The 19,481-nt window shown below is 40.2% G+C and overlaps 1 protein-coding gene and 1 pseudogene across 1 annotated transcript; both read right to left on the bottom strand.

Moving 5' to 3' along the window:
- Positions 1-5,995: 5,995 nt before the first annotated feature.
- On the bottom strand, positions 5,996-6,781 carry LOC140944753 (uncharacterized). Its single transcript, XM_073393866.1, has one exon. It carries the CDS (start codon positions 6,779-6,781, stop codon positions 5,996-5,998), a length of 786 nt encoding a protein of 261 aa, XP_073249967.1.
- Positions 6,782-12,664: 5,883 nt separating this feature from the next.
- On the bottom strand, positions 12,665-18,859 carry LOC140943099 (uncharacterized skeletal organic matrix protein 5-like; annotated as a pseudogene).
- Between the last annotated feature and the right edge of the window lie 622 nt (positions 18,860-19,481).

Here is a 19,481-nt window from a genome sequence, read left to right as displayed (position 1 = left end):
GAAGGGAAGGGATGGGAAAATACAACACTATGGAGCGAGCAAACCGCCCGGGGGGGGGGGGGGGGGGTACTCGGGATTTCAAGTGACGGGGATGATCAAATGATCAAATGGAGCCAAAAGTCAAGACCCAAAAAAGTCCTTAGGGCTTCCAGCAAAACCCAAAAAAATCCCTGGACCAAAAATTAACCCCCAAAAAATCCCATGCCGATTTGATGGCCCTTAAAAGTTCCAGAAAGGGGTAATGCTATAACACAAAGAAAAACATTGGAAATTTAAACAACAGCAAAACACGTTTGTTTGTACTTTATTCCCAGAACTACGCAGCCAGGGCAGTACCGATTCTTTTTAATACCCCCCAAAAAATCCCTGCTCAAATCAAGCTACCCAAAAAAATACTTGCCAAATTTTCGTACCCAAAACAATACCGGAATCGAAAATTTCAAACCCCAAAAAATCCTTCGATCATCACCGTCACTTGAAATCCCGAGTACCCCCCCCTGGGGCAAACCGAACGATACGACACACGAGGTTACAAAATGAAATGCGATTCCTAACTAGTATGTACTAGGAGTAATCGGAGCTTAGGAGAGTGCGTTCGATATGTTTGCTAGGCGTACAGGTAGCAGTTGAGGGGAAAGGGTGGATGGTTCTTCCGATAGATAACTATGATTATGGGATATTTTGAAAGGGTTGCGTACAGCGAAATTTCGATTTAAACTGTGTTTGATAATAAAAAGGTTTTGAAGGCTAGTGATCAGCGAGATACCGTCCTGGGGGCGGGGGGGGGGGGGGGATCCTGCCAAATATGGGCTATATATAGGTATGTGCCGCTGTGAAAGGTATGGTTTGTCTTAAGTGCTTGTTATTTGAGGAGACACTGGCCAGAGTGCTAGCGGTTCGGGCGTGTAAAAAGAACTTTTTGTTTTACTGGCGCAATAGATGTGCTACAGGCCACAGTTGTTCGAAGGCCGATCAGCGCTTAACACGGGTTTCTTTTTCTTTTGTTAAAAAAACATTTCTTTGGATAATTTTCTCAGTTATTTTTAAGAGCGTCCAATCATCAACTTGTTGGCAAAATGAAGCTTTCACGTCTGAGTTCAAATTTCGCACTAACCCTCCTCGCTGGTTTATCTTAACCCAGCTGTGAACAACCCGGCCCAGGTACTGTTAAAAAGCAAACAGTCGACAAAGTTTTAGATGTAATCATTAATTTTATTTAATGTTGGGAATTCCACATGTAGACGATTAATGAAATTTACTATAAAATGCCGGAAACCGTTACTGGCAAGTCTTCTTAACTTGTGATGATATTAAAGAACGACCCAAGACCACATTTTTGTGGTGAATTCCGGGGCACAATGATTGTATTTGAATACTGGTTCACTTGCACTAGACCTCTCAATTTCACTCGTTTCAAGGGAATCATCAAAGCCTTCAGTGGAATGTGTGTGCGGCTCACGTCAATAACTTTTCCAGTAGTTTGGTCAAGTGTATTGATTTCAGTGGCTTGAGTAGCGTTACTGTGGGCTGGTCATGTTTTTCCGAATAAATAATATAGAGCTAAACTATTCGTTTATCCAGTGCGGAAAATATCACAAGTCATGATGAAATGGTGCCGCCAAGCTTCACATCTGGGTAGTTACTTTGTGGAATAACGGCCGCCGAGCGACACAAATCAGTAGATTTACTCTGTGGTACTACGGCCGCCTAGCTACACAACTCAGTAGATTTACTTTGTGGCGTAACAGACGCTGAGCTTCACAACTCGTGATGTGGTTAAGATGGAAGGCCGTGTGTTTAAGTGCTCCGCGTAACATTTCGTAAATTTCTGATGTTTAAGTGTTCCTTCTGCTTTTTTCTATTTGTTTTGTTATTATGTTTCGTGTGTCATATTACGGGGGCACCCAACGGGAAATTTTCAGAAAAAGACCTAAAAACAACAACAAAGCGTGAATAAAGTTTTCTGAGACTATTTTAAGCATTTTGGGAGATTGCTGGAAAAAAATTATCTGTTCCTCACTCCCAGCAAGACTGATGGAAGAGTTCCCAGCCAGCAAACTTACAACCTCCAACCCAACTTACTGGGAAGTTTCATAGGGCACAATTCAGATCTTGAGTGGTAAGTAACCCATACAAGTAACCCGTAGCAGATATTTTAGACTTCAAATCCCCTCTCACACCCTGAATTATCTTTTTCCCACCAACACTTTCCTTCCAAGGACTATTATTTCTTCCACATCTCCCAGCCAGCAAAAATGTGCCTGAAGAACAGATATTTTTAGGAACAGATCCATTGGGTGCCCCTGATATTATGCCTGAGTCTATTGCCAACCTAAAGAGAGAAAATAACGATCTCAAATCTAAGGTTTCAACATCAAGACTAAAAGTCGAAGTCTCCCGTCTTATTAAGTTATTTAATACCGGGTTAGCCTCTCTTCGTAATCGTTATGTACTTGCCTTGTTTTATGTTAGTTTAAATTCTATTTACTGTATAGTAGTGTCTTCACTGTTATTTAGTCCATCTATATATAAATCTTGTTTTGTAATATGTCTTCAGCTCCCCCCGCCTCGATTAGTTTATAAGCTATTTGCGGGTGGGAAATTTAAAGTAATGTAATTAGTTATTTTCCAATTTTCAATAAAATTTGTTGTTGTTGTTGTTACTCGCTGGTAAATTTACTTTGTGGCACAACGAACGCCAAGCTAAAAAACCCGGTTTGATGCATGCACCAGGAGTAGCAGGAGTAGCACGTATTTTCCAAAGAAAAATATGAAGGGTTAATCCAAAGTAAAATTTTCCTCAGGGTGTAAACTTTCAGCACACTTTTGAAAGATGAACGCTTTGGAAGATGCATTAAACACAGATCGATAGTAGACCTTCAGCAAACTCTTAAATATGTACGCTTTACGAAGATTCAGCACACTTTTAAAAGATGAACGATTTACGAAGACAGAATAGTAGACCTCAGCAAACATTTGAAAGATGAGCGCCGAGGACACACCAATCACCACGTGAGTTAGCGCGTCAAAGTGAGGCAAAACGTAAGCAAGCGCCTCAAAGCGAGGCAAATGTGTGTCGACGACGACGAAGAATGCAATCTCGAAAAAACCTCCCTTATTAATTGCACAGGAAACCCAATAAGGCACAGAACACCCAACACAAATTAGGGGTTGCGTTCTCGTCGAACGCAACGATACATGCTCACCATCAACTTGTATTAACTATTAATACCACTTAATCACGCAATAAAGACAACAATTGTACGTATGTGGGCCGTCGTTGGGCAGCTACATATATTTTCCATTTGGGACAAATACAACTGCCCAAATAAATGCCCAAATGGTAAAGTTGGCGGTAAGAGAAACTAAGGGAAAGAAAAACTAGCTGTCCACTAGGAATCATGAGTAGTCTGGCCATGGTAGTAGGGATTAGCATATTGATAAGTTATCGACGCAGTCTTTGCCGAAGTTCGCTGAGGGAACTGGAGTAGGACATTTAGCGGGGAACGAACATAGATAGATAGATAGGTACTTTATTAAATACATTGCAGCAAAGCTGAATTGCGTATTTACATAATGATAATAATTTATACTAACAATTGTAAAAATGGGCAATAATTGTAATAGCTAAAACTAAAAACGTATAACAAGAAACCTAAAAATTATTTACAATTCTGCCTGAGGCCATAAAAAAACTGTTCTTAAATCTATTTGTCTTGCAACGAGGCAAAGTGAAAGTGCGCGCGTGCCTTAGATTATAGTTGCTCTTATATGGAGGCGGCAACAACTTTCTTAGCTTGTAGTTCGGGTCGCTCATTATGCTTTTAAACATGCGCGTGCAAATGTTGTGGTGATGCTCCGCAACCGTTGGTAAACTCATAAGCGCAGTTAAAGCTTGCTGATATTCTATACCAGGACATATGATTCGCATTGCTCTTTTCTGAACGCGTTCTAATTCTTGCGAAAGGTAGGCTGGTAGCGCGTGATGAAAACTGGAGCAGCATAGTCAGTGACGGAGCGCACGCATGTGATGTAAAAAAGGCATAAATCTCTCTGTGGAACACGAGCTCCTTTTAGCTGAACAATAAAATAGAGCCTCTTAGCTGCCTTCTTAGTAACTTCCGTGATGTGCGCATTCCATGTTAAGTCACCAGAGATAGTAACACCCAAAAGTTTAGCATCTTAGCATGCTATTAGATGACAATAACTGCTCTAACTGCTCTCTTTGCACTTCTTAATCTTTTATTTCTTTTTTTTTTTTTATAAGTAATGGATACATTTGTACATATTGTATATAGTTCTCTCGAATTTCTCACTTGCTTATACTGTATATAGTTTTTCTTAATTTTTAATTAATTTATTAATTGATTTATTTTTTAAAATTTATTTTAGTGTCCCCACTTAGTGGTTATATACCGCTATTACAGTTTGACACTTTAATAAAGGTATCATCATCATCATCATCATCATCATCTTTAACTAATTTGATGCACTCCTCTCCTATGACTACTGGAGGAAAGTCACAATCTGATGTAAAACTAATGCGGAGCTCCTTGCATTTGTCTGTGTTTAACTTGACTCTGTTTCTGATTGACCAATTTACTACCTCATTTACAATACCTTGAGCCTCGCTATGCTGTCCTTTCTTTATTACCTCTGATGTTGTGGTGTCGTCTACATATTTCCAAATAGAAGCATTACTGACGGTTAATAAGTTTTATAACAGTCTGATTTCCAGCTACCCAACATTTGAATTTCGCGTCAGCAAGGCCAGCCAAAAAAGCAGATGTGGCGCCACCGATCCAAAAGCTGTGTGTGCCATAAGCTGTAGGATCTACACCAATGAGTCGCAGCAAGTGAGACACGAATGTTACTAGTTGTTGCTTGGTCAGGGCCTGATTATTCTCTAACAGGAAGAGCGGCGACTCCTCGGACATATTAGGGCGGCTCCGTTGAAGAGCAAGGTTAGATTTCATTGCGCAGGCTGGGCAGACTGAATGGTGTGTGTGACTATATAAAGGGTCACTCCCTGGCCGGTCGTTGGTCAGTTTTCGACTGTTTTATGTGCACCATCCAGTAGTGCTGACCGTCTAGGGACTGATGAGAAGTGACGTCACCGAGTGCGAGATTGCGTGAGAGGTCAAAGCGCTCCTTGTTGCATAACGTAAACTCTCCGGCGCGTAATAACAAGAAATGGCCACAGGTAATTGCCGCCCAGTAGACAATATCGTCGTTGGAGTAGAAGTTCACGAAGACATGAATTTTGCAGAGAAGATCAAAGGTAATCGGCATTTTCCGTTTTGGTGGGGCGAAATGATTCCTTTCAATACCGCGCAGAATTTGCTTCAGTCGGAGACAAGGAGTCAAGGGGTTGTCGTAACCATTAGAAACATGAAGAGAGCGAACACCGGCCAGATAAACATTAATGGACTGAGGCTTTATTCGCGCTGCCAGGGAGGTGACGAACAAGATTAACGCGTCTTCCGATGCCGGTAAGGGAGTAAGACAGTAATTATCACAGAAGCTGAGGAACTGTCGTTGGGCAGCGCCTTAAGTCCGGTGAGTAGAGTCCGCGAGACCAGAGCGAAAGTACTCCTTTGCATTTACATCAAGCCTAGCCAAGGGAACACGTGGCACAAACGTCCGTCTTTAGCTGGCCGTCAAACAAAGGCGATGGAACTTAGTTACCTGCAGACGAGAGAGGCATGCAGTCAGCAAAGCAATAAGTCACACCAGGGATGTGTATAGCGCGTAACATGATGTTGTGTGAAGCGCAAACATAGAACAAATAACGCAACATAGACATGATATGCTTGCAACCAATGGTACCAGAGTAGAGGATGTGGACCACTGACTGATTGTCACAGGGAAATAACACGCTCCGAAAAGTAAGTGAAGGGGCCCATGTGGACACCGCTTCGGTAAAAGCGTAAAGTTCCCTAAACGTAATGGACCTGGACAGGGGAATGCGATGATCCGTAAACGAACAAGCGAACTATCCACCAGCGAAATAGGCGCCAAAAGCTGCTTGGCTGGCGTCGGTGAAAAGGTCCAAGGAAGAATTAGACATCCATGCGTCCGCGTGAAAGAAACTACGGCCGTTCCACGAGATAAGAAAGGTCTGCCACCAGTGAATATCCTTACGAAAGGCGACGGTTAGGCGGATGCGATGAGAAGGGTGTGTGCATGTGGCCTTGGGGAGTAAGTCGATCATGCGGCGAAGAAAGATTCTTTCCGGGCGGCATACAGAACAAATAACTTGTAGCTTTCTAATCAGAGATTGCAATTCTAGCTTCGTACAATGTTCAAGGGACGACCATTTATCCAGCATGTGTAAAGTTTCAGTTAGTCGAGCTTGGTCAATGCGTGATTCCTGAGCAAGTGAGTCTAATTCAATTCCAAGGAGGATCAAGTTCGTGTTCGGTTGAACTGTTTTTTCAGCGCTGGTTTTGAAACCAAGCTCATCGCACGTTCTCAGCATAACATCAAGCGAATTCTGGCAGTGTGGAGCAGGAGAAGGCGGGCCGCAAGTCCAGAAATCGTCAAGATAGTTCCAAATGGGCGACACATCCTTAGACGACATGACAAACTTGAGCCCGTCGACGAATTTTAGAAAGAGAGCGGGCGAACTTCGAAGATCAAAAGGAAGAAAAGTGTCCAAGAAATAACCAGTAACAACGGTACCGTCAATCTTTACCGGCCATGTGCATCCGAGTAGTTCCCGGTCCCCGTCATGAACAAGGACATGGCGAAAGGCGTCAGAGAGGTCCTGTTTACTCATAAGAGCACCAGGGCGAAAAGAAAGAGCATTTCATTCAATTTCATGCGACAAAGCTAAAACCGGTTTAACCGTTTCTAGAGACAGATCAGCATTCGCGCCGTTAGCCTGTTCCAGGCGTTCAGATAGTAGAGCGCGGGAGAAAAATTCACGAAGAAAAAAAAGAGGGGAGACTAGAGACCCCCCTCGTCCCCCCCCCCCCCCCCCGTTTTCCCGGTGTACAATTTAACTTGGTCCCCACTGTCCGCCGCGCTCTACTATCTAAATGCCTGGAACAGGCTATCGCGCCGTTCTTGCAGCAAGTTGTCGTTCTGGCAGTGGAGATAGTTTACTGTACACACTTTGTTTTCTGATATCTACAAAAACCTAAAACAAGCCCGGCAACTATCATTAAGTTCAGAAAAAGACGCCCATTCCTGCAGGCTACGTGCTGTATGATTATTTTTTTTTATACCGCTTATTACTGTAGTTAGAATCCAACTTCATCTCCAAAGGGTTGTGAAGTGGTGCTACAAACACGAGTCCATTGTTAAGAAAATGAAAGTACCCAGTCCTTGTTCATTTCTAAAATCTCAGTATCTCTTCCCGTTTCCTTATAATTAACCTGCAGAAAAGGTGCTAGTTTTTCTCGTTTCTCGGGCGAACGGCTTGGAAACTAAAATTTCGAGGACGTTTTTGGACTTTTTACATTTAGGGCATGAATTTTTCGTCATTTCAGGCCATGGAACCTAAAAATGAGCCTAGCTAGCTGTAAAAAAGGGCAATACGGAGGCAATACGTCCTAGCCGGCATGATCACATGCTGTTTACGGAAAATTCCCTCATTCATGTCAGGAAATTCTGTATTTTAAAGCCTCCCCTAGGGCATGACTCAGCAATTGAGGACATTTCTGCTACGTTTTCAATGTTGGTTAGCATGCAAGGATTTTTCCCATGCCTATCGTCAATGATTTGCTCACTGGTAATAGAGGGGGTGGCCCCAGAGTGGTTTTGCATTGAAATTGGCATGCAACAGAATTTCGCATGCTCTGTAAGCATAATTTGAGGTTCCGTGACCTTCTCACCCAGGCCGCGAGAAGCCTAGGTTCTAGTAATAAGTAACTCATACCCAGCAAAATCTCCGGCATGCCGGGCATGCCAAATTTCCTGGCATGCCCGGCATGCCAAATTCTCTGGCTTGCCGGGCGTACCATAATCTGGGTCATGCCGGGCATGCCAAAATCGGTCTCTGGCATGCTCTCAACGCACAGGTTATAATTCCTTGAATCTACAGATATTTTAAGCCTGGCTAAAAAAAAAAACTAAACAAATCACAGTACTTATCGTTTGATGTACGGTTTATAGGTCATTTACACGATGACGTCATTGCTATTCCTCTCATTTTTATAGATTTGGTTGTCCCAGCGAAGTTTAAATAACAAAAGCTCTAATTTTCACAAGAAAGTAAAACCCTGAGGGATTCTGCCGTAGTAATAAAACAGCGTCATCGTGGAGATGACCTGTTGGGGGATTGTAAAAACGGCCTCACCCCTTTTAATGAGTCTTTAATAGGATTCCCATTTCACGTTGCGAATAAAATGGAATTGACTGAAATCATTAAAAATAGAGACAGAGACTATTTTCTTTGCATAATAAAATGCATCTATGTTCCATGAAAGCTTTTAAAAATACAAGGTTATAGAAGATCTTTCAACGTTCATTACATTACAAACTGAGCTAAGCTCCAAAATCACTGTCCATTATTCAGTAAATTATGATGTTCGATAATGCAATGTGCTTGAATATAACGTTGCAATTACAAATCTCTCTAACGCAATTTTCCCTAAGTTAGAAAAGCTGTTTTTGTCTTGTTTCATATTTTGATAAGGAGTCTGAGTTCCTCTTTCTTGTTTTGTAGGCTTGCCAGGGATTATTGTTTATGTGTCATTACCAGAGTCTGTGTTCTTTGTTTTTAACTCAAAATAAGTCAGTAATAACTGACAGTATCAAAGAATTGCTCTCTAGAAAAGTAATTATCTCCTCGTCATGTCTGGAAGTTACCTGTAACAAAAAAGAAATGGAATGTTAACACATGCAAGGGCAATATGAAAAAATGAAATAGAACGTGTAGAGCTCAGCTTCTCTTAAGATATTTTCATACTGGCTTGTTGAGTCTGTTAAAGGTCGCAACTAATTGTCTGAGGCTAATGTCACAAGAGTGTGCAACTGAGATAAATGCATGGTAAATAAAGTGAAAGAAACGTGGTTTCACATTAGCCAATTTACATTGTGTTGTTCGATGATGTTTACACGCTCTTCTACTGCGAAATAAACCTTTGCATTTGGGTTTGCAAGTCAAGATTATCCCGAGTTTGACTGACACTCGAAAAACAGTTTCATTTTTGAGCAGGGAAGGTGTAGACCCATATAAAGCAGGAATATGTAAAGGAAACTCATCGAAAACTTTTTCGCATCTTTGTGGCGATATTCTCTCATGGCCCGTCAACTGATTATTGGGAGTTGTGAAGAAAAAATACATTAGGACCAAAGGTTAAAGCCTTTCCTGTTACATCATTTTGCATGTTATCTAGAGTTCTAATAAATAGGTCATAAAATAGGATTTAACGAGAGAGAATTTGTTTCTTAATCGGTGTATAAAAAAAGTGAAGCTATCAAATGAGAAGTTTATAAAGTATCAAAATTATTAAATTAAAAGCTCAAATAATTAGGAAAATTCCTATACGAAAATAATGCTAGAGACATTAAATTGATCAGATAAAATTCTCAGAAAATATGTCGAATAAAAGCCTCATTGCTTGCTTTTGTTTTTGCGTAAAGGTAGCCAAGTTGAAAAAGCGACTAAATCTTAGTTTTTTACGTTGAACATGTTTATTAGCTTAGTTTTCGTCCGTTTTAAAAGCTTTATAACCCAATCATAATTTTCGGGTTAAAATAGTACAAAGTCATTTCAAAAACTATGTTTATTTAAAGAAGAGCCGGCAAACGTGAACATTTTGTAATTCAGAAATCGGACCCAGCCAGGTTATTTAAGCTTAGAATTTTTTGCATTTTAGCGTCCTATAAATTTATTAGAATCGCCTCTCAAAGGCTTACTGTAGTAAAGCATTTTGTAGTACACTCGTAGACAAGCAATGTAAGGCATAAGTGGTTGCTTGGATAAGACATCCAAAAGAAAAATTAGTTTTGCGGACCTAAACGCACATTCACAGACTGCTTATTGAATTGTTTACAACTTTGCATTGACACCTGCAGCATGTTCATTTTTTTAAAGCGAAATCCAAATCTGATTTTGGCATTTGATTTACGGATATTTTATTTTGTCTCCAAAAGTGATTGGTTTCTATATTTTTGAAGTTTCCTCCAGTCTTCTTAACAGCAGAAGAAGATTACAAGACGTAGAAACAGAAACAATCCGAAGTGAACGAGTTGAAAACCACTTATGCCTGAGAGTTCTTAGGCATGCTGAACAGCAAGATAAACTGAATGCCAAAAGGATAATTCACGGGATTTTTTCGATATTCAGGCTCTTTCTTTACCAAATTAATACTAAATTTGTACTTACAGTCTCTCGCAGAATCCATTTCTTGTCCAGCATTCACCAACATCTCAACCATGTACCGCAGGAAAAAAAAAAAAAGACAAACAAGTGCGAAGAGACATGACGACATCGTGACGCCACAACTGCCACGCTACAACAAACTAAATTCATCGTCATCCGAAAACACTTCTTCGGAAATTCGGCCGATTTCGTGCGAGCTCGGGGTATCTTCGGATGGAGCAGATGACGTTGCTGAAAGGACTATCGTCAGCAAGGAGTAAAACAGTTTGCAAAATTCGCATAGCCGACAAGAAGCGCACTGAAAACCTAAGCAAAATCTCTCTGAGAAGGCAGTCCAAACTCACCAAATCAGAACGTCTTTGCAGTATTAACGTCGTACTCTCGTACTGACTTGAACGTCCTGGTAAGCTTAATTTTCACCAGTCTTTTAATGCTGTTGACCGAGAAACATATACTGACGGAGAAGATTTGTTATCTTATTGTTTAAAACGCTTTTCCGCGATCAAATTTAAATCTGGACCCAGAAATATCAGTATCGCTTTGAAATAAAAGGATTAATTGATCTGTAATTGCAAGTGAAGTATTCTATTTTATGCATGAATAATGTTGTTTTGTTGTGCTTTTTATTTATAAATCCAGGCTTCTGTCTTCAGTTTTGCCAGTCGATCCCGTGACATACATTGTGACAAACATAACTTTTTTTGTTATAATGTGCATTTATTGCCAGGCATGAAACCTGTAGCTTCAAGCTCCCTAAGATATATTTGGCGATTATGTGATTCTCAGGATATGATGCTGGAGCGAACATCAAAATCAGTCACGCTGGGCATGCCAATTTCATACCCGGCATGCCGAGCATGGCAAACCCAACTGGCTGCACGATCTGCATTCCCGGCATGCCAAACCAGACGAGCAAAAACTGGGAATGAATTATCAACCCGGCGAGAGATCTGGGACCTAAGTTTAGCTAAGTCAATTTTGGGCTGCGAGGGCATGAACCCATTTTTTCCATGCCTATGACACGTAATTTCTAAGTACCAATGTTCCCATGAATTTTGTCATGCCTAAATATATAAAATTTTCCCTCTCTCATTAATCCTCAGACTGAATGCAATTTTTACGCTCAAAACAAAATGCTATCAAATTTTAGTTTCCAAGCCGTTCGGGCGAGAAGCGTAAGACACGCGTGTGTCTGGTGCTCCTCGCTCGCTTCACGCTTGCCCTCCTTTGCTATCTTGTACGCTTACATGTAACCACTTCTCGGCCACTTTGCTCAGATTTGCTAATAAGACACTAACGGCTTTTTAAAATACTGTCAAAGATAATACTGACCGTGTACAATGATCATGACTTAGTTTAGATGATAGCATTATTTTGCGGTTTCATTGAGTCGTTTGCCTCGTCTCATTGATTCTCACCCTCTCTCATTTATTTTAAAATAAAGGTGAGGCAAAACAATCTACATTGCTGTTGGAGCAGTGCAGGGGGGGGGGGGGGGTTTACGTTTCTGCGTTGGTGGGATTCGCCACTGCCTCATTTATCACTCTCCACACATCACACCGTAGGAAGTATGTATAGTGCGCATTATTTTGGAAAAATTAGAATAACGTCAAACCAGTGAATGTTGTAACGCAGATTTTTGACAGGTTCCAGTCCAAATTTTGAATGAAGTTAACGTTGCACTTATACACGTGGTGAGAAAACGGGTTAGTTTTCAAGATCGCACATATGAGAACGGCAATACAACAAAATTTCTTAGCATCAAAATATGAGATTAAGCAGCATTCTGACGCTACTTAAGAATAATTTGAGTCATTCATAACGTTTTTGTTAAACAATCCATCACGGCTATTGAAAATTGAAGGTTTGAAATATATTTTCGTTTTAGTCGAATTACAACATACAGAATTTTTTACTTCTTACGGAGATTGTTTGCTAAACACCAAACTTTAAGTTCCTAGTGTTGGATTTTCAGTAGCTGGTCTAGATCACGCAAAATTCGGCTTTTATTAATTTCAAAGTTTTTTGTTTATTGTTGTCATAGTAATATCGATTTTACTTATAACTACATTTTCACAAATTTCAAGCCATACAATCGGCCATAGCTAATTACTGGTGACAATTTTATAGCGATCAGACAAGGAAAAAAACACTTCTAAGGCGTTTGAAAAATAGCGGTTTGACCTTTGAAAAACTGTATTAAAACACCTTAATTCGATCTAGAAGAAGTCTGTTGTTTATCCAGAAAAAAAGAACAGGATCTAGCGTTAAGTTAATTACTAGCTTTCGTTTGGCACCAAAAGTAAATTAACCTAGATCAGTTTCTTTTTACTGCACCAAAACATATCTCCTTCTCTTAATGTGCTTACTGCCATTATCTGGAGCGGCTGTAGCCTCGTTTCCACATGAGGTGCTATGATCAGGTTCTCCTCCAGTACCAAACCCAATTCTAGAGTCATAGGACTTGCAATTGTTTTCATTGTTACTAATGATACCGATCCTGGCTTTGGATTTGAGAGTAAAAGGTCTAGATAGCGGCAACAATATAGATAGTCGTATAAACATAACAACTTTCTTTAATTTTCCAGACATGTTTCGACGGTACATCCGTCATCTTCAGTGTTACATATTTTGAAATCGCCGTTGAATTTAAAGCGCGCGCGATCTTACAAAGTTCGTTACATTGCGTTGTCAATATTGTGTACTAAAACAAAGTTAAATGAGTGACGCTTAGTTCTTTACAGGGAGAGAGTCAGGTTAATGTGTTTCACCTGCTGGTTGAGATCGGGCTTCTCCCATTTTATGAACATGGATTCCTTAAGCTTCACTTGGTACTTAGTGGCTGCAGAGTCCAGGATCTCGAAGCAATCCGGTGTGCAGGATGCTCTACAAAACTCTGAACCCTGCAGATGTTTAAAAACGTTCGAAGACCTGTCTGAAAGTAAGTGCTCGCGCACTCGTGTGGAGAAGTGTCGGCTGGTTTCACCAACATAACAAGCATTGCAACTTGCACACGAAAATTTATAGACCACACGCGTGCGTAGCCCCTCAGGGACAGCATCTTTCACATTAAAAGGATTCCTGACTTTGAAAGTAGTAAAGACTAACCTTAAATCAATAGGTTTACATAACCGGTTAGCAAGTTTGCGTATACTCCTCTGTGCCGTGACTGAGAAGTGCCCAACGTAAGGGATTTTGAAGAAGAACTTAGGCGTTTCCTGGGGCTCGACTCCTGAATAGGGCTGTGTTTTCCCTCCCTTGACTGCTGTCTGAATATATTTAGAAATATATTTGTTGATAAGGTTTTCAGGGAAGAGATTCCTCCGCAGAATGACAGACAATTTTTGAAGGTCAGTATGGAACCCCATCCAAGTGTTGTTTATCTTAAAAGTTCTATGAATCAAGGTTTTGATTAACCCCAATTTGTAGGTAAAGGGGCAAAAACTCAGATAACTAGTGAGCAGACCTGTGAAAGTCTTTTTCCGGTAAACGGTGGTTGCACTTTGGTGTGGGTGGCACTTTGATTTGAGAGTACTAATAACCTGCAGTGTGCGTAACTAGAAAGCGATGGAAATAAACGGGTTCTAGAGTGTTTTCGGCTTTTACACGTTTACTGCTGCAAATGAATCCACGATTCTAGGCCCCAAAGATTTTTTATTAAAATGTTTCCAGTCCAATACCCTAGTTTTCCCTGTTCGCAATTATGTAAAACAGCAATCTTTAGTTCACAAATCTACAATCTATCAACCTCGTCCCCAGGGCGCAGTTCCCTGTTGACAATCTATCAATAGAAAACATGTACTGAAGTTATTACTATATTTACCACTACTTATAATCTAGTACTGGCTTCAACGTTAGTGTGCAAACTGCAGCTCATAGAGATGAACTGTCAGATTGCCTGACCAATAAACACATAGAATGTGATCCTGATACAAGAAAAACTTCAACAAACAAAATTTTCTGCATGGTGTTTTCTTTTTACTGCACCAAGATGTACCCCATGGCCTTGATCAGCGTGTTCAGTGCGATGTTTCCACATGTGTAGCGGCCGCGATCATACCACGCTCCAGTACCAAACCCAATTCTGGAGTAACAGTGACTTCTGCAGTAGGGTATAATGCTACCAAGGATACCGATTCTTGCGCTACCATAATACGACCCGTCAATCCCGGCGTTAAATCCTTCCCTGTTACAGTTGCACTGAAAGGAGGCACTAGAACCAATCAGCGACTTCCATGTGTGAGGACCCAGTGAGGTGCTGCGGTATTGCCCATCAGCGATCAGAGAGTACATGGAATTCGCCTGCTGGTTGACGACAATAAACCTGATCTGTTGGCCGATCTTCATACCGAGGCAGATCTTGGAGAAGGATATGTTCCAGTAGGAGGGCAGTTTGGTCTCCTGTAAATCAAACCCAGTCGTCCCTCAATCAAGATTGAATGTTTTGTTGTTGCTCCAGAGGTCGGAATTGTAGTGAAAAGTTTGCTATGGTAGAAAGGAGGAAGAAATAGGAAAACTGTCCTTTAAAAAGAAAAGTTAAAATTAAGGTTTATTTTTTCTTCTAAAGACAACATCCTTACCGGAGAAGAAGAAAAAAAGATTTTGCAGTGAAAGATCCATTACAATGGAAAGAATATCTGGAACGTCCTCACTTCTCCAGCTTTATAAAATGAAGTTAGCCACAGCTGGCGAAATGGCCTTAATGGTCCCCGATGCAATACAAAGTAAACAAATACTGCACTCTTAATCGTTGATGCGATTAAAAAAATGCCGAATTGAATATAATTATCTTTAACTCTCACGTATTCGTTAGTACATAGACCAGGCTTCTGTGTTTTGATGAAAACCTTCATATCGTCTGACAGGAAGGGCGGATGACCTCTGCTACTGACAGAGATATTCCAGAAGCTTAAAGGTGTTCTTAATACTTAAATCTTTCAGATCCAGGGACTTAGCATGTACCGACGAGAAGAAAAGTTAGAGCGCCGAAGACGTCTCAAACTTGGAGGCTGGGGTTATGCTGCCCCAGAAAATTTTACAATTTTACGTCATTAGTATGGAATTTCTGTCGCTGAGGTGCAGACGTTCCTCCTGATGAAACGTTCCTAGCGACGAGGAGCAAGGAGAAACGGTTGTATTCGCAAGCTAGGATAATTGAAAATTACCACTGACAGAGGCAAACCTGTATTTAATTATTAATAACACATTTTTTTCGCCAAACTAAGGGAAAACGTACACAAATGTTTTACCTTGTTGCCGTCCATTTTCATGACCGGTGTCCATCCTCCATCTCCGCATCCAACATTTCCAAAGTGACAGACAAGTGAAACTGGTCTGGAGTCAAGGAGGAGAGTGACCAACTGAGTCACGTTTTACCTGTACAAAATGAAATCTCATTTCAATTTTTTCATCTCCGAACTGAAGCGCTACGCAGGCTATTTTCCTATGGTTTTATACACTGGCAAAGACGGAGATATGATAGCGGTAGTCGAAGAACTTTTTCACAGATATACAACGGGCAATAAATAGTAATTGTAGGCATCAACAAAAGTGGCTGGTAAAAGGATGTATGTCATGGTATCATGCTGTGGGACGTCGTGGTCTTGAAGGTGTTAAGACAAAATTCACTAGGAAAGGGCAAAGCGACTAAATAAAACAGTGAAGCATCAATTAATAATAGTTTTCTTGCTCTTGCAGTGATGACTAATTAAGTTCGTCAGTCAAGGAAGACAGAAGAACACAAGACACAAGAACTGCGTAGGAGAGTAGCTGGGGGACTCAATTGAAGGTAGCTAGTAAGCTGAAGGTTTACTTACGACACCACCATCATCGCATTTACCGGGAACAACTTCGAACAATTACAATCGAAATAACATAATGACAGCTGATAAATCACTTATATTTGGATCTCACTCAGACGGGCAAAACAAGCACAGTTCGGGCGCATTCAACTGCACCGACTTATGTCGTTATTTTAAGAGCCTAAAAAGTAAACTTTGTAATTTTTACTCACATTTTCTTGTCAAAAAGATCCTTACACGATGAAACTATGCAACAAAATAAACAAGGGGGTAAAGCTTGAAGAAAACAAGCATTATTAGAGACATGCACAGTCTAAATATTCACATTAAAGTAACCGATTGAACCGAATTACAACCAGACAGAACTGACCCAAACTACACGATCTAGCGACTTCCCTTAACTCTTTTGGTCGACGTCTAGCCGGGCATAATAATCGGCGTATATCCCGGCACCCAATAAGGACGAAACAACTGTCCATGCAGCTGCCACTGCCAGGGTATGGTTGTGCGCATGCGTAAGGTAATGGCCATACCGTAGAAAATCGCGGAGTTGGTACGTGTGCTTCAGTCCTTAAATTGATATTATTCTCTACAAAACCGATAAACGATAATACAAGAACAGATGAGAAGAAAAAATTAGTCCTCTTAGTCAAAATAAACACTCCCGCTCATAGCGACGAGAATTGGTTTCTCTCTTATGGTTTCAAAATTTATTCTCTCATTCTCGTTTGGTTTGTTTTCGTCTTATTTCAACTTTTAGCATGATTCTTTTAAAAAAATCCCTTATATATCAAAAATAACTTCCCAACCATTTTTGGTTTTTGTGTGTCCATATTCTATATCAAGAGCAATCATGGCTCTTGTCTATATATCAAAATACCGCCGTTTAATCATCATAGAATAATGGCCAAGTAAATTGTACTTTTTGCACTGAGTGATTTAACGGTATTGTCTGCTAACATAGTTTTTCAAAAAACTTCTGAGTTGAAACGAAGCCTGCCATCTCACCTGGTTCACAATTCTTTCCATCTCCGTAATATCCCGGATGACAAGTGCAGTTGTATCCTCCCTTGGTATTATTGCAGTAGGCATTGGCACCGCACTTGTGGGTATTTTTTGCGCATTCGTCAATGTCTACAAAAACAGATTATAATTAGTCCATTAGATGGAGAAACTCGCCAAAATGCAAGGTTGGCTGAAAGCTTTTGCTGTAGAGCCTAATGGCCGGAACACAAGATGGCGAACCTAAATTTAAAAATGGCCACAACCATGCATTGGACATAAATACCCTTCAGGAGCCTATACTTCATGAGAAAGAAAACGAAAAATCACAAGAAAAACATTGAGGTTCCAGACTTAGCCTAGATCAGGCTTCTTAGAGGAGAAAAGGGGCGAATAGCAAGCTGTTCACACCATTAGTCGCTTTTTTCTTCCTACTAAGGAACCTGATTCCAGGCCGATCCACATTTGAGGCTAAGAAATTAATAAAAGTAAACGCCAAATGCTACTTACCAGTGTCACAGAGTAGAAGGTTCATTAAATTGGTGATCTGTCAACAGTTTAACTTTCTTTATACCACTGAAACATTTGCCAGATACAGACAAATATGTGATTTTCCTTCAAACAATACACATCTTTCCCTGTTAGCAGAGGCCTAGAGTTTTTCCCTGGTATTCGGGATACCAGATGCTACCAGGGAATACACCTCTTTCACTATTCTATGTTTATTATAAGGGACAAAAAAGACTAAGAATTTACCTAGTTCACATTTTTCTCTACTCCATTGCAGATTGCATGAGCAAGCGAAAGCGTCTTTTTCTTTGCCGAATAAACAATAACCTCCGTTGAGGCATCCAGCCATCAGACAACCCTGCAGAAAATCACATTTTACTTGGGTAAGCAAAAGTTGTTTTCCATCGACTTCCTGAAGCTTTTTACACTAGCAAATGTTTTAGGGCAAAAACGTTCGACTTCATGTCATCCTTGCAGTGCGTACTGATCTCTCACTTTTTGACAAGATCCTTTTTTAGGCGCAGTGCAAATCATATCTGTACAATATATACTTTGAACTTAGAAACCAAAATAACATTTCTATAAATTACAAACTCGACGGACTCTCTTTGAATTTTTGAATTGCACTGCACATTTTTCTTAACTGTAATTTAAAAACAAATGAACCAATTGAAGTCAAGAATACATAGCCGTCAATAACATTAAAAAATTGTCGCATATTGAAACTGGTAGCAAATGGACTCAGAGTTAGACTGGCTCCAATTCAAGATATATCCCCGCTTTGGATGCCATTTTTGATAAATGCATCCTAATAAAACTCAAATTTACTGTTTTTTCCACCAGAACATATGTGTATTAGTTAAAATTTATTTGAGCGCAGTTCTTATATCGCGTACGTTAACGTTGTTGAAAAACCTCTCTTCGACTCACCTTAAGAAACATTGAAAACGTCTGCCCGTATTATCGGTGAGCTTGGTGTCATCATCTGCAGTTATTGAAAACTCGTGCTTGTTCAGTTCACAATTGCTTGAGGACTCTTTAAAGTTAGATGAAGTACACCAAGAATGCCTTAAACAAGCTTGACTGCATGCCATTTCATCCGTAGAATCGATTCTCTTTACAGCATAGCCATGTAAACGTTTGTTATCTTGGGCTACTATGTAGGAAGATCTAGATTCTTCTTCGGCCGCCAAAACTGCTCCAAAGATGAAGCAGAATATGACCAAGCAAATCATTTTATCCGGCCACCTCTGCAATCTCATAGCGCCGTTTTCATCAACAGGGTGTGTGTGTAACAGAGCGATAAAAGCGAAGTTTTCTCAGGTAGAATTTGCAAGGAACCCTAATATAGTAATTGTTAATAATAGCATGCTAAATTTATTAATAAATTTGAGCTCGATTGACTTGTGCGTTGTCAGTGACGTGTTCTGTCAAAAGCAAAGACAGCGTAAATGATCTAATAGACGGTCACTCTCAAATAAAGTTTGTATTAGACTTCCCTAAATGCACACTGTCTAATTTCGCAGCTGAAAGGAATTAAGCTATATTCTGATGCAATGTTGCTCTTAACGTAATATTCTAACGAAAAGTTTCCACAATTGTGGCGTTTGTTAAAAACAATTTTTCAAAATGTCCAGCCTCAAAAATTACGAAATATCACTCGAACACTAAAACGTTATCATAAATACATATTGCCAGATAGTTAGAATTAAATGACTAAAATTCATAAATGGCTGAGGTGTCCAAACAAAAAAATTGAGCAGGTGAAAATCATCAATTTGATAGTTTCAAACTGAGAGAGTATGTGTCGATGATAAGCTGTCCATGGACGT

Source organism: Porites lutea, chromosome 7 (genome assembly GCF_958299795.1).
Source record: "Porites lutea chromosome 7, jaPorLute2.1, whole genome shotgun sequence".
Classification (NCBI taxonomy): Eukaryota; Metazoa; Cnidaria; class Anthozoa; order Scleractinia; family Poritidae; genus Porites; species Porites lutea.
This window is presented reverse-complemented; position numbering and strand designations above follow the sequence as displayed.